Genomic DNA, 15,441 nt, shown 5'->3' on the forward strand with positions numbered 1-15,441 from the left:
TGGTATACACTGTTGACACAGAACAAATCAGAGCTCCTTGCGTTGGCTGTGGAAGATTTGGTGACTGTCTCTGATTTCTAGCTTTAGGACAGATAATATAGACTTAACTGTCCTTGGACACAGGAATGACGTGACATTTAAGTGTTTTGTCAAAATTGCTTTCAAATGAATGAACTCTATGTTCATGAATGTTGCGATTATTTATTAGTATCTTGAACTTCATGCACAGCTGCTATTTTACCTTCACTTCCCGATGCAGTTCCAGACTCGGCCCTGTCATATGAATAAAAGCATAAGAAAAGTAAACTGTGGAACCATCGATGTGGGGAACGTGGACCTAGGCCTATTATTAACACATTCAAACATTCATTCAAACAATACAGCCATGGCGGAGAACAAACAAACACCTGTAGCAGCCGGTTGAGCAGGAAGGGGAGGTGGAAGAAACCGAGCAACGGAGAACTTCACTTTTAAATACACTGCCCTCATGCGTTGATTGGGCAGTGTTGGCGCCATTTCAGATTTAAATGAAAAAACATGATAGCATCAGTGAAACACCCCTGGTAAAATACGCCTGCTCTTCATCACGCCGGTCTCCAGGAACCCTGGTCCTTTGACATGTGTGTGACACGCGTGACGTACACACACACACACACGAAATTTATTGCCGATCAATAGTGGGCTAGCAGAACAAACCTATAACAGTTATGAATTTTGTTCATTTTTAGACAGTTTGTTTATTTAGCTTAGCTCTCCTTAAATTGGCCGCTGCAGCCAGCACGTTGGATCAAAGAGCGAAACCTTTTTTTTTAAACGAGCTGTCTTCGGCTCTGTTTCCGGCTGTCGACTGCCCCGATCAATTTTCATTGTACAAGTTGGATAATGGAACAAACTGACGCTTTGGTGCGCTGAATTGAATTGCACGTCTTCATTCAATGGGACAAAAACACACGCAAAGCGTTTAGGCAGCATCGGCTAATGAAGGACGAGCTCACAAACGCCAATATTACATTTGCACTAAAAAAAAAAGTAGGACAATGAAATTAGGCAATACCCCCTAAGCTGGCATTTTTCATTATTACAACGTGAACAACTGTATAAGAATTATACTTCATGCACGGAACAGTTTGTGGTTTTGCACTTTGTTTGCTTTCTTAAATGCAAACTGAATCGACAGAAAAAAATTTTAACTACTATGGAATTACCGCACCCACTCAGGAATCACGTGGTATGTGACGTTTCCGATACATAAAAACGATTTCACGCGAGATTGCCAGTCTTCTTCAACCAGAGACAGTGGAGGCACTAGTTCTGGCACGGTCGAGTGGCAGCAGAGAAACGTTCAACTCCAGCATGCAGTTTTCACATGATGTGTTACATTCCTGTCTCCGTGTGGAGTCTACTGCAGCTGATCCACCATGAACAGGTGATGATTTGATGACTTTAGAGTGTGAAAGGTCTTTAGGTGGTTCACATGTACTGTGCTAGGTGGCTAACTGTTAGCTAGCCGGGCGAACACGTGCATGGAGAGCATGTTTGTCAGAGGTTATAAATTAGTTACTGTGTTAGGCGACTTAGTAAAGTCGTAAAACATCAAATAAATTAACTGGCAAGTAGAGTAACATTACTACAACTTTAAATGTTAAATTTGAATCCAATGATAAAGGGTGATGGATAGCAACGTGGCCTCTTATTAGCTCACAGGCTAATGTTCAAATGTCTGATTTACAGATCTGATGAATGACTGACTGAATTCATATACGCTAACTTTACAGGTAGCTTGGCCGGATCTGGATTGAAGCTCGTGTTCTTGCCAGTGAAGGACGACGTATTTCATCGTAATGAAAGGTAAAGTTGACCATGAGTGGCGTGATGTTCCCAACTCTCTGCAGTACATATGATGAGTTTGTTATCCCTGTCTGAAAAAACAAGTGTGGAAACCAATGGTATCTGACCTGCTGCAGACTGATGTGTGAAGCTACATGCTGCTGATGACTTGCAACTAATGAAACGTGTTCTTGCAGGTTTGTGGTCCTAATGTCCCACTCTGCATTGACTATATGCACGAAGAGGAGGCTCAGAGAAAAGGTTTGTACTTCTTTTGACTTTAATGATCCACGTTTTCACTGATTCAGTGATGAAAACTGCTGCATAGGAAGTGCCGTCTGATGCGATAACTGACGATGGCAAGAGCTGTTCTGAGAAATGTTGTTAAAGCTTTTGGTTTTGTGTCTATGACCTGAGCAATTAATGATCCAGATGTAAAATTTCCCAATACAGATGTAACAGCAGAAAAGCGTGACAATGAAGAGTCACATGGGTCCTGAGATAACATGAACCAGGTAAATGTGGCACATTGACATTTAATTAGTATCAAGCCAGTGATGATAAAAGTTATCCCTGTCTGAAATCAAGTGTTGAGTCATGGTAACCTGAGGCTTGATTGGAGATGTAGGATGAGAATGATGTATGGTGTCAAAATAGTAATTTTTTTTGTTTGTTTTTCTGTAACTTTCAGGTAAAGTTGGTGGAGAAACACAATCAATACCAGCCTGGGACTGAATCAATCTTGATGCAACGTGAAAATATAAAGTGCAGCACATTTGTTTGTATGCAAATTGAAAACCATGTTTAATAAAACTAAAATGCATAAAATTCAAGCATAATGACACATTCAAGTACTCAACATAATAAGAGGAGCATGTATCCTATTGAATGTGCCCAGCACCATTGGTCAATCTGTGTTGAAAGATGACCTGTAGGATTTCTTCTTTAAATTTTCGAGAAAGATCTGCTCTTCTTGGAGGTATTCATGGTCCTGTGGGCAGATAAAGAATTGAGTTATCTTGGTTAGAAATTTGAAATGTTTTCAAATTGCATCTACTGATACAGGTTTCTGTTGCAGGTTTAAGTGTGTTGAAAAACTAATTGTGAGTGAGCCACAACACTTAACTGTAATAACCTGTTTTAACTTAATATTTACAATAAAAGCCTATGCAGTAACAATCTACATGTGTTCATTTGATGTCACTTTTTTTGCAGTTAATTATCTCTTCACTGTTAACCAGTTGTAATGGTTGCTTTTTTTAAAATGCAACATTTAGGACTCAAAGTTTAAAACCACTGGAGGATGACTTAATTTGATTAGACATTAAAAATATTTTGAAATAAGCTCAAGCTGATTGTTGCAAACAGCTCTTGATAAATGCTCCTGAGCTTACATGTGTCTGACATACAGCTGGTGTATCAGGCTATCCAGGGTATAATGTATCTAACTTTGTTTAAGCTGTATATCTCTATAAAACAGCAAACAGCTTTTTGATGTTTTGCCATCTTGGGTGCAAATCTACTCGCCAATCAAAATGATTACTACCTTTTTTGGAACACAGTTAAAAAGCTGTAATTTAAGTGCTTACCTTTTCTGCAGTGTACTTCCACAGAGCCAGACTGGCCTGAAGCGCCATGGACTGAGTGTTGGCAAATGAAGTAGGAGGGGGAATGTTTAAGGTCGATGCCAGTTCAGGGTTCGGCAACACTGCAACTGAATCTACAAAAGAAAAAGATAAAAGCTTGTAACATTCTCCGCATGAAATGGTTTGAACTTTAAAGTGCTGTGAGACACCAGTTTCTGTTGAATGATTAAAAACCAGAGTTAAGCCACCTGGTAACACGGATGGAATCATTTGTGGTAAAGAGGTGATGTGATGGTCCTGCCTCAGCCTTTCTGTCTCCGTCTGCAGATGACTTAACTGCATTCGCTCCTGTAACAAAAACAGCACTCAGATACTACCACACAGTGTATACAGTCAGTGCTGTTCATATTAACTGACACATACCTGAAGGATTCGTTGTTCTTGCTGTCTCAGCCGCTCTGTTTGGATATGAATATTTCTGAGCCTTGCCTCGTGCTCAGCCTCCACGCGTTTTGCCTCCTGTGATGTTCGTTCTCCTTCCTCATACTTCTCTGCAGCAAGCTGCAAAGAACACAGAGTTGTCAAAAGTCATATATCAGATATTGTTTTCTCCACTACTTGTAGATGTCTGTGTGGTGTGAATTTACCTTGCTGAAGGCCTCCACCTCCTGGGCTCGTGTTTTCAGTCTCAGGGCTGTGCTGCTTATTCTTTCTTTCTCTCTGTCTAGTTCTTCTCTTAGTTTCTCCAGAGCTTCTCGCTCCTGTGCCACTGCAATCTCCTTCTGTTTTACCTCTCCAGTTCGAAGCTTTAGGTCAGCTTGTTCCTACAACAGAAACAGATGACTTTTTTATTTTTACTTTGGAGTCCTGTGTTACCAAAGGGTCTAAACAAAATTTACTAGAGAAATACTGTATATCCTGTTACACTGACTGATTGCACTGAGTGAATCATAAGCAAGTACATACATTTTATCCAAATTTCTGCTTGTGTAATGATGTTTGAATTATTAGCCTTTTCAAATAATAGAGCAGCATGTAAAAGATGAGTCACCTCTCTTTCCTCCACAGTGAAGCTCACCTGTGCCAGACTGATGATGGAGCCCTCTCTCTTCTCCAAGAGACTGCTGACCTCTCGTTCCGCTCTCTCATGCCTCTGCTTCTCCTGAGCGTGGAAGTGGGTCCACTCAGCTGCCAACTTCCTCCTTTCCTCTGCACAATGCTGCATCACTGACTTCTGCTCATCCAGCAGTGCACTCTGATGGAAGCAGAGACAGGGAGGAGAGTTAAGGCAGAGACGCATGGAATCAGGATAGAGCTCTTGATCTACTATCTGCACTGCTGTGGATATTTGTCAGCCGCACCTTGGCTCTTTCCAGCTCCTCTCTCTCCATGTTGATCTGCATGCTAAGGGAACGGCGCTCTTCTTCCAGGCCTCTTTGTGTAGACTCTGCTTTGGCCTGTTCTGCTGTCATCTTCCAGCGCTCCTGAGGTATACAAAGAAAAAATGGCAACTTCAGTCTTCGAAGGGGAAAAGCATCAGTTTTAGTTTTAGGTGTTTCTCTGTATGCACTTGTGCTTTACTGCTATGTCAGAGTAAATAGTCTAGAGTTAAGGTCTGTCTTTTCCCTGACCTTCTCAAGCTGTCTTTGCTGCTCATTGAGTTGAGTGTCCATCCTGGAAATGATTTCCTTGAGGTAAGCTCTCTCCTCCACCATGGCTTTCTGCTGCTGAGCCAGACGGTCCTGCATTACTGAAAAGTACATTTAGAGAATGACCTTAACCCAGTTGAAATTTGATACAACCATGCCCGAAGACATCTTGACGTCTTGACCCATTTGTAGAGCGTGTGTGCTCATGTGAGCGTGTATGCAGTACTTCGAAGCTGCTCGTCTCTGTGCCGTGCCCCCTGCTCCAGGCCATGGGCCGTGTGTTCATGTGTGCTCTCCACCCGAGAAGAAAGCTCTCCCAGCCGAGAGGAGAACTGCTCCATCTGCTCAATCACCACTGTAAGAGACCTGGACAAAGATGACAGGATCATAAGTATTAGTATGATCTCTGAAATCCTGACAAAGATTGGCTAGTCAGCTGAAAAAAATGTATAGTATTTCACATAAAAACACAAGATTCATGCTAAATATAAGTAATGTTAATGGGACTGTTATTTTCCTTTGATAATAACTTACCTGGTTTGCGATGTTGCACTTGTAACTGCATCAATCTCCTCGTCCTTTAACCTCTTCAGTCTGTGGACCTGGTCCTCATGGTCTTTCTTCATCTCTAAAATAGATTTCCTTGTTGGCAAAATAGGAGAAAAATGCAATATATAGTAAGATCATTAAGGTCCTTCATTTGTCATAAATATGATATGCTCATTCTGGGGCTTACTGAATTATCTGGATACTTTGGTTGAGTAAAACCCAAAGCAGGTCCTCTGACATTGGCTTTTTACAAGTTTCCGATTTGAGGGAATTCTGGGTATTGCTTCGCAAAGATTTTCAGACAATTAAGTAAACCGTCCTCTTGAATCAGACCCCTGTACGTACTATTTTTGGTTTCATCTTGTTTTTATTTTTTTTCAATGTAGATTACCTTAATTGTGACCTTGGTCAACAGACGTGCTGTTAATACAGTAAAGGGTGTTCTCCTGTTGCCAATGCTATTGCTATTAGAAAAGGCATCCCAGGTTTACCTCTGGAGGTCTCTGAGTCTCTCCACCTCACGGTCTCTGTCTTGCTGGGCCTGAGCCAGTTTGCGCTGGTACTGAGCCTGTAGCTCTGAGCGTTCCTGCTCAGCAGATCGTGTTACTGTGGCCAGGCGTTCCATTAGGTCTTCATATTCCTGCCGTGCTCGTGTCTCCCTCTGGGATGCTGATTCCTCAAGCAGCTTCACACGAGCCCTGGATGTCCACAGGAATGCATACAGTGTGTATTAAGCATACACACAGACATAAGCCACTCAAAACGCCGGGAATTATGCATTATGTATGTTAAACACATACACAGATATGCCACATTTGCACTACATATATACTGTATATGCGCGTGTGTGTGTGTTTGTGTGTGTGTGTGTGTGTGTGTGTGTGTGTGGGGGGTCTAGGAATAGACTACTTGTGTGTGTTCTCCATGAGCTCCATATCCTGTTTATGCTGCTGCTGGACACTCTCCAGCAACATTTGGCTCTGGTCTCGCTCCAGCTGCAGGGTCTTCACCTGGACAGTAAAATATGTTTGAAGTTTCAAGCCGGGCAAGTGCATGGAAGTGAAGCTGGGGCAGTATGGACACATATAGTAGCAATAAATAAGCAATGTTTGTCCAGTCATCACCACATTCGCATTCACATACCAGTCCCTCCAGCTGGACAATGCGAGCCTGTAACACTTGATAATCCCCAGGTTGATCTTTGAATCTCTGCAGGACCGCTGCTTCCCCGACACCCCCTAGACCCAGCAACTGAGACTGCATCTTAAGAGGAGAATAAGTAAATCAAGTACAAATAGGTGATGAACGTGTTGTCATATTTTGAATAAATCTGTAAGTAGAGGTGCATAGGTAGTTTTGTAGTTTCTTACCTGCTGCTGTAGTAGCAGCTGCTGCAGACTGTCTGCTGAAAATGTCACCTATTGAGAAGTTATGGATGGAATAAAAAAGGTCTTATTTGTTGTCCCAAATCATGAAAACCTTATTACAGAAAAGCGTGAATACCTGTTGCTGGACAGAAGTTGATGTGTTTTGCATGTTGCTTTGCTGTGGAACTGCTGGAGAGAAAACAAACATGAGTAACTATAATGCAGATGTGCTCAAATTGGCTATTATAGCAATACTGAAACATGCTACTTCATCAAAAACTACTTTATTTCCATAAGATTACCTACACCCCATTGTGCCAGGCAGTGTAGTAGACATAAGGTTGGGCAACAGAAGCTGTTGCAGGGTTTCATCCGAAGGCTTATTGGGCCCTCTGAGCACCCTGGATCCCTTACTGGATTGGGGTTGGGGTTGGGGCTGGCTAATGTTAGGAGCAGAGACTGGCAAGGGACCAGTGAGCTGGGAAGGGTAATCTGAGGGATGAGACAAACTAAGAGTTTGTCCAAGGTCTACTTCAGCGGTTAGTGAGGAAGATGGTAAGGTGGAAGGCAGGCAAGGCTGGGCAGTGGGTGTACACTCAGTATATATGGAAGGAGATAGTGGTGGAGTTGAGGGGTAAGTGGGAATGGTATCTGTATGAGAAGAGGAGTACATGATTTAGAAGAGTATGAGTTCATGATTTTCTAAGATGATAAGCATGGCATGATACAAGGTAGGTATTAGATATGGGTCTCGCAAGTCCACAGCATGCTGGATGATATATTTTTTTTGAGAATGATGAACTGGGTCAAAATGAGGAAGGGCTCCTGTTGTAAATGTGCAGACTTCTCTTTTTTGCAGTTTGAACTCATAACTTTATAATAAAATGTAACTGAAAAGTTATTTGGGTGAATTGTGAATACCTCGCTCGGTCCTCTCCTCTCTGACAGGGGTGGAGTGAGCAGCGGGGCTGGGCTGTCCAAGAAAAGTATTACTGAAACAAAAAAAGTGGAATGAAAAAAAAATAATAAAATAGTCACTTTCATGGCTTTACTGGATTTATACAACAGACATATTACCTAGATGCTTTGACAGATGTAAGAGAGCCCTCTCTGCCCCTGGTAGCCTGTGAAGTTGTTTGTTTACTGAAAACAAAAGCAAGTAATCATCAATCAGTATTGAGAAACAAATTTCTTCTGTCACTGTATTGTGTTGTGTGGCTTCCACAGTACCTAACAAACGACTCCAGATGCACTTCTTCTCCCAGACCAAAAGAATCTTCCTGCTTGGACTTTTTTGCCTCTGAGTTTGAAGCTGACTGAGCCTTCTTCCTGCTCAGTGCTCCTGCTAACCAGTCATCCTCCTCCTCCTCCTCCTCTTCTTCTTCTTTCTTCTGGATTGTGGAAACCTCTGCCTTGGTTTGTTTGGCGATATTGACAATTGGGGCTGGGGTCTCTGCTGTAGCTTTTGCAGCAGATGTGGCATGACTACCAGTCAGGGAGGGCTTTCTCTCCAATAAGGGAGAGGAGAGAGCTTTTGGAGACTCTAGTGAAATCTTGGTCTCTTTGGTCTCGTCCTCTAAAAATGCATTATCGTCATTTGTCTTGAGGCCTAACCAGTCGGCTGAGTTGCGGTGTCGAGTGGAGATGGGGGTGGTCGGCTTTGGTTTCTTTTCCGGGGTAGAGGCACTGACATCCTCTGTGGAAAATCTGACAATAGAAGAAAATCGTATCATGTACCTATTTTGCGCAGTTCACCATGGCAAAAAAGTCAAAAAATCTTAAGTAAAACACTAAGATTGGACTAAACACACACCTGACAGACTGTCTGCGGGAATGGCGCCCTTCAGGTGTGGATCCCAAAGTGGGCTGATAAGACCCAAATGTGAGATCATCTTCTAAAAGTGGTTCTGGTAAATGTGGACAAAACAAACTTTCATTATTTCATTATTTTAAAACAGTACTAGCTCACATCTCATGGAGCTCCATTACCTTTCAAACTGGTGTTCTTCTCCTGCTGCTGCTGCTTCTCTTGAGGCAGAGGCTGGTCCTTCATCTCACCTGTGGCTGGTCGCTCCAGAAGACGAGGTGAAGTCAAACTCTCCAGAATCTCGTCCAGTCTAGTACGAGCTCTCTGAGGGGTCTCACCCCTGAGATTAAACACACAGAGAAAACGGGGAATGACACATGCTATATGTCTGTATGTGCTGTGTGTCATGTTATGATACAAAACAATTCAGGAAGACCTGGCCAACTTTGAAAAAAAAAAGGAAAAGAAAAAGATTTGTGAGGGCAAAGCAAAGATGATGTTTTGTAAGAAGCAAATCATATGACAAAGAACAAGATCAGGTTCTGAGCAAAGTTCGTCCCTGGCCACACACCAATGCACTAAGGCAGTAATTATTTATTATTTAAGCACTATAAATAAGGACAACAAAAAGAGTGAAACAATAAAAGTGAAAACAGCTGTTACCTTTCCTTGTTGGACCAAAGCGGAGATTCTTTTTTCTTGGGGTTGTTTTTATCACTGTCAAATCCGAGTGCATCCATCAGGTCATCCTTACCATCATCAAATGTGAGATCAGCTGGTGTCTTTGCTGCTTTATCTGATGAACAAAGAATAAGCACACACATATTCAGTGTTTGATGATTACATGGAAAAATGAGAAGTAAAGAATTTTGGAAATTGTCAGGCTCACATGTTTTGCTCTTTAAGACTGGAGATGCTGAAGGAGACTGTACAGCTTGTTCAGGTTTGGTTTGGTGTACGCTAGTTTTAGATTCAGGCTTGGTTTCATCTGGAAGTAAATCACCAAGTAGGTCATCCAGGGGGTCATCTAGATCTGCAAAGGAAATTAGATGATAATGTTAGAGACATCTTTTAAGAAAAGGCAGTGAGTTCAACAAGGGCTGTTGCATTGGATTGGATTGGATTAAAAGGTTACAGGCATACCTAAAAAACTACAACTCAAGTGAATAAGTCAGTTAATGGTGTATGGTCATACGTTGTATGGATATTTCTTTTTTGGTGCTCTCCTGTTCAAACTCACAGACACCCACTGACACTACTCACTGATAATACTCAACTACAAGTAAAAGGTCAAACACATACATTGTACCTTTCATGTATGTTGTCTGACCAAGACCTTCATCATCATCAGAGTCTGAATTAATGCAGCAAATTGAGAAAAACAAAGCAAAAGCTATCACTAAACAGCACTTTTGCTCTCCTGTTGAGCTATATAAAGCTCGGTCTCAGAGATGGGATGGGAGACAGGGGCTCACTCACCAGAGAAGGTGAACTTCTTGTAGTTACGTGCTGTAGACATAGAGGGTGCAGAGTTTGGCTTCCTCCCTCCTGTGCTGGGTTCATCTGATTGAAGCGGGCGAGACACAGCTCTGTCTGATTGCTGCTATTAATGTTAACTTCAAAGCTGGTAATAATGTGAAGCTAATAATGAGAGAATAATTTATGCAAGAACACTCTGCTCTGAATTACCTGCTCCCTCTGGTTTTCCATTGTTTTCTAAAACAGTAGAGTCTTTCTTCGGCCCTTCATTACCAAAGGGTTTTGTTTGTGCAGGAGCTGAACTGGGCTTTTTCTTTGATGCAAAAAGGTCAGCATCCATATCATCCATGTCCTGTATGAGGACAGACAGAAAAACAACAAGCAAAGCAGGTGAACCTGTGACCACGCACAAACAAACAACAAAAGTGAACTGTGTCTCTGCCTTGTTTATAATGACCTACCTTCATGTTCTTCAGTATGTCATTGGGATCTGCTGCTGAGACATCCGAGTCCTTGGACAGAAATGAAAGAGCAAAGGGGCAACATAATATGCTTAAATAAAAGGGGCTGTGAATGTATACATGTTTCTATGTGTCCCTTCTCACATCTCTGTCTACATACAGTACCTCAGAGTCACCACCATCCTTCTTTACTTCCTCTGCTAGCATGCTGAAGATGTTATCAGTGGCAAAGGAGCTGGGAAAGAAAAATAAATGTAACATATAAAGAGGAATAATTTATAATCGGTGTAATGTTACTGACTCCAACTCCAACTTACCGATTCAAGGGTCCACCACGAGATGCTCTCCCCCTTGCTGAATGTTCTGTTAAGAGAAAATTTTATAACACATGAAACTTTTACAATGATAACACCATTATGATAATGATTATACTGTTTGGTTTAAAACTGCAGAACTGTGCTCACTTACTTTTATCATCAAATAAGCTGTCAAGAACACTGTCATCTCCAAAAGGACCTTGGGAAAACCAAAACTCTGTTACTCTTTAAGTTGCCTTGTTCTTTATGTACTTATGCTACTGATGAATTTTCCTTTTATTCTGTATTAGTACTTTTTGGTATTGCTATTATGTAATTCTTGGTTGTAAATTTAAATACTTCTGCTTCTCTGCTACTTCTGTGTGCTCTGTACATGTAACATTGCTATATTGTTTCTGCATCCTGGTAGGGTGATCCTCCAGATAAACTAAGGGTCTATGGCCAGAGGGTGTCATATTCAGATTGAAAAGCCCTCTGAGACAATGGTGTGAGTTTTGGCGATGTAAAAAAACGTTGACTTGATTTTAAGTTAATTCGTGCAGATGTAAAATAATGCAGTAAGTAAATCTTTGGTGTACAGCATTCAAGTTAAACTGGAGGGACTTACTTTTGGATGGTTTACCCTTCGGCTTTGTAGCCTGTAAATTGCAAGGAAATATAGTGAATTATTTTACAGCTGAAATGGATTAACCTGGCGCAACTCCTGCATCAAAAACAGCAAATCAACTGTATACACACAAGTCAATCGAAAAGTTGCGTTTTGGATTTTCAAGTCTTTCTAACTCTGAAAAGTCAATGAAATATGGACAGTGGCTCCACGTTGACTCACCATGTTGAGTCCTGGCTGGTAACCTTAAGTGAGAGTAGCTAGCTAACGCTAGCTAAATCTGATTAGGCGTCTCCCGTCTCCATTGGTAACCACTCTGCTACACCGGCGAGCGTTCATAAGGACACAACATACGACTATAATAAGTTAATATGGCTACAAATAGTGCTGTTTCATGCTTTCATATGGTTGTTTTTTTCTTCATAGTCGCGACGTTTAGTATTTTAAAATTGTCCAGTTGACTTGAAGTAACGGTAAAATGAATCACACCGCCACAACACACCACATCTATTTAAGGTTGCACGTCATATTGCATACCTAAGCTAATGTCTTGTCTCTAACGCATATTTTACGACTAGAACTAAATACAGGTAACTATAAAGGTAATGGTAATCCACTGGTTTCTGAGCGATTTACTGCAGCAATACCAAAACCGTACCAACCGGCGAAATGTACATTTCCTGTTTACAATCCGCGGTGCATTGTGGGGAAAGTAGGTTTTTTTTTAGCATGCCCTTCAGGGTAACATGTTTCTGAAAAGGTGTTTTGTTTTAGTGTTTAAACGATCAAATTGCTTTTTTGGACTTCTTTTGACATCTCTCCCTGGTTGATTACTTTGAGAAATCTTCCAAACTGGTTTACCACCAGGTGGCATCAGAGCTGAGAAAATTAGCTAAAGCAAATCAGTTACAGCAAAACTGAAGGGCTGAATAATTTATCCTCTGTAGCCTATGTTTAATTCAGTGAGGTCTAGGCCTGATGTTGCACTTTTAATCAGCACAATGAAAACTAGGCAAATCACCCTTCAGTAAGCTCATTGCTCTTTGAGGTTTCAGCTGTCCTGTGTTTCTCCAACTCCATCACCACTAAACAGGCTTTTCAGGTGTGAATTTGTGGCGACAGCATTTCATTTGTACAGTTTTCTTGACAGATTAAAAACAGCAGTGCTAAAACAATCTGTGCTGAGCTATATCTGATTCTGCTCAGTGATGTGTAAACACTCATGCAAGTAGCTAATGATTCATAGTAATTCATTCGATTTTGTAATACATTAAATGGGATAATGTTTTCCCTGGGATTTAATACATAATTGATGTCCTATTTAGGACTTCTTTAAAGTAAAAAGTTGCTAATAACAACAATAATAATAATAATAATAACGATAATAATAATAATAACAATAATAATAATAATACCCTAATATTGATGCAAAATTACAGACAGCAGCACTGTACCTGTATCAACAGAAATCAATAAACCAACCTCACTGACAAGTTAAGACTCAGGAAAATCTTGACTTTGAAGGAGTACTTAATTTACTGTAATGATAGCTGACAGTATTTAAAATGCATTTTGGGGGCAGTTAGCATCACTGACCATTTTAAAGTACAGAAATCTGTGGTGGAATGTAGCCTATACCAATTTGTATAGCTTTAATCAGGGAATTCACAATCTTGAGTAACATTGAGAGGCACACAAATGCATTTCATCGCTTCATTTAGATCACGAGGACAACATAAATCTTTAAACAATTCACAGGATAGCAATACCTGCCATGTACAGTACAATGCATGCCTCCAGTCCCTATTTCAGAAGAAATCAGGTCACTTATAAGATCTTAAGAGAAGCTACTCTTTAAGATACATCCAGTCAAAGCGCACACTGTACTCATACACACAGTTCACACAAACCATTACATTTGTCAAAGCAAGAAAAACATAAAATCAAGGAAATGATTGTGTTTTTTTATGTGGAGGCACAGAACATGTTTTATCATTTCAAACCACATTGAACTTTGAAGTGAAGCAGATGACAATTTAAGCATTCAGTAAACTCAGTTGTTCACATGTCAGGTTTCATCTTCCAAGCTGGGAGTTCACTCAGTTGCTGTTTCCTGTTCTAGTAATGAGAGCATCTGCAGGACAGATAGGGGAAGCCAAATCAAAACCAACCTCACTTTTTCTTTCTTTCTCTTTTTTTTTTTTTTTTTTACTCCTTGTTGGAGAGTCTTGGCGTGAGCTGGTAAGTGCAGATGAATCAGAATGAGATAAAAGAGAAAAAACTAAAAAAGATTACAGGAAACCTTTCCTTTAGTATCCGGGGAAACAAGTCTTGAAAGCAGAGGCCACTGAAAAAAAATTACACAAAACAAATTAAGATTTAGTGCTTTTGAAGTTAGCAAGTAAATACACAATTTCTCCATTTATTTTCTGGTTTACTCTAGGTAAAAAATAGCAAATGACAAAGCTCACCTGGTGCTCACCACCAGACTTGGGATGATGGCCCACTCTGGTCTTAGTTCATGTCTACAAGGGAGGGAGAGCACAAGGGAAGTGAAAGCTGACATGCATCAATGGGTGATGTAAAGAAATAATTGCTCATAAAAAATAAATGACTCTTGACTCAGCTGAATACTTGCCTCCATAAAAGTGATTCAGGTAACAAGTAAAAGATAAGACATCAATGGCCTGTGACCTGCATGAAATCTCCATATAGTAGTCACTAACAATGGTCAGTTAGTTTATTACTTTATGTGAAGGTCTTTCACAGATGCACTAAATGGTGTGGTTGTGGGGTGGTAATGTATTTATAATAACCCTCCAAAGAGATGATGGATTGTTCTGCCTCTGAATCATTTAGTATTAGCGATGTAGCAGGGAGTACTTAAAAGCTAAATGTGGGGCAGGCATCTTAGCTCTTTATGCATCTTTGCCTTTGTAACATGCTCCACTGCTCCACTTTCTCCCTGTTGTCTGGAGCACCTTCTGTAAACCCCCCCAATACACACACACACACACACACACACCTACAATAACGGTCAAGGTCTCTTCGTCTATTTGGATGTTTTCCTGTCACCCACTGTGATTCTGTTTTAGTGTGTTGGTTTTAAGTCCTGTAATGTATTTTATTTTGAATTTACAGCTTAATTCAATTTAATTTTGCACACTGTTGTTTTCATGTCTGCATATGGTTCTGGATCCGTCTTAGAACCGGTTTAATTGAATTTAGCATTGAGCCAGATTTTTGGCACTGCTAGCACAGAATAAATGCAAAGGTTGAGGGTGAATTATGAGGTTAAAGGGCAGGGTTTTTAATGTGCTTAAAGAATCGTCCTGGTAGTTTGCATCATCCTGGTTCCCTTGACAAAAAGCCAATGGGATTTCTGTATTAAAAAAACCATTGGCAGGATGAGGGAACCAGAGTCACAAATGTTCACTTATTTCCAGGTTTTACTCATTCCTGCAGCATCCTGATGCATAATTGGCTGGTGATAATATTATCTCAACTTGGGCTTGGTGACTACAAATTTATAGAAAATGGCAGTAGCACTCAGAAGAACTTCCTTAAAAAATTGCTCCATTTAAATCCAAGTCAATCTTAACTCATTATTAATTTAAACTTTATTATTAATTCAATTTTGCATGGTCAGCTGACCAGCTGTCCACTAACTAAAATATTCCCTAGGTCCCTAGTTACACTGGCAGTAAAATTGAGTTAGTTAACTGAAAGTGTACAAAATGAGCAAAGAAACCTTTCTAATAATTTATTGTTACATACTATGGAAAAGCTGTG

The 15,441-nt window shown here is 40.6% G+C and overlaps 1 protein-coding gene and 2 long non-coding RNA genes across 3 annotated transcripts in view; 1 reads left to right on the forward strand and 2 right to left on the reverse strand.

Annotated features, from left to right (window-relative positions):
• Positions 1–1,295: 1,295 nt before the first annotated feature.
• Positions 1,296–2,999, forward strand: LOC111230235. The gene is made up of 5 exons (XR_002665429.1): positions 1,296–1,426; positions 1,776–1,848; positions 2,025–2,088; positions 2,281–2,342; positions 2,519–2,999. It is a non-coding gene; the product is annotated as an uncharacterized LOC111230235 (long non-coding RNA).
• fbf1 (Fas binding factor 1) lies at positions 2,710–12,038 on the reverse strand. The gene is made up of 30 exons (XM_022756900.1): positions 11,872–12,038; positions 11,650–11,680; positions 11,194–11,241; positions 11,043–11,088; positions 10,891–10,960; positions 10,726–10,776; positions 10,475–10,616; positions 10,265–10,348; positions 9,675–9,818; positions 9,449–9,581; positions 8,968–9,125; positions 8,792–8,885; positions 8,209–8,685; positions 8,056–8,121; positions 7,900–7,970; positions 7,115–7,167; positions 6,982–7,029; positions 6,755–6,874; positions 6,521–6,621; positions 6,103–6,309; positions 5,597–5,704; positions 5,289–5,428; positions 5,045–5,163; positions 4,775–4,897; positions 4,492–4,668; positions 4,061–4,237; positions 3,837–3,974; positions 3,662–3,761; positions 3,417–3,547; positions 2,710–2,818 (listed from the first exon to the last, which is right to left on the reverse strand). The coding sequence occupies exons 1-30, from the start codon at positions 11,872–11,874 to the stop codon at positions 2,735–2,737; spliced, it is 3,444 nt and encodes a 1,147-aa protein (XP_022612621.1). The 5' UTR covers positions 11,875–12,038; the 3' UTR covers positions 2,710–2,734.
• Positions 12,039–13,348: 1,310 nt separating this feature from the next.
• Positions 13,349–15,441, reverse strand: part of LOC111230292 — a 2,355-nt gene continuing 262 nt past the window's right edge. The window contains exons 2-3 of the long non-coding RNA XR_002665432.1: positions 14,121–14,174; positions 13,349–13,996 (exon numbers count right to left, since the gene is read on the reverse strand). This is a non-coding gene — a long non-coding RNA (uncharacterized LOC111230292). The remainder of the gene's footprint in view (positions 13,997–14,120; positions 14,175–15,441) is intronic.

This window comes from Seriola dumerili, unplaced genomic scaffold (assembly GCF_002260705.1).
Source record: "Seriola dumerili isolate Sdu_G_001 unplaced genomic scaffold, Sdu_1.0 BDQW01000260.1, whole genome shotgun sequence".
Classification (NCBI taxonomy): Eukaryota; Metazoa; Chordata; class Actinopteri; order Carangiformes; family Carangidae; genus Seriola; species Seriola dumerili.

What these genes read in the sequence shown, in the direction of transcription:
- fbf1 (XM_022756900.1), bottom strand. An exon ending in AGTCTTAAAGAGCAAAACAT is followed by an intron (nt 9,582 to 9,674) that starts GTGAGCCTGACA and finishes TTTGTTCATCAG; the next exon opens with ATAAAGCAGCAAAGACACCA. An exon ending in GATTCCATCCGTGTTACCAG is followed by an intron (nt 3,548 to 3,661) that starts GTGGCTTAACTC and finishes TTTCTTTTGTAG; the next exon opens with ATTCAGTTGCAGTGTTGCCG.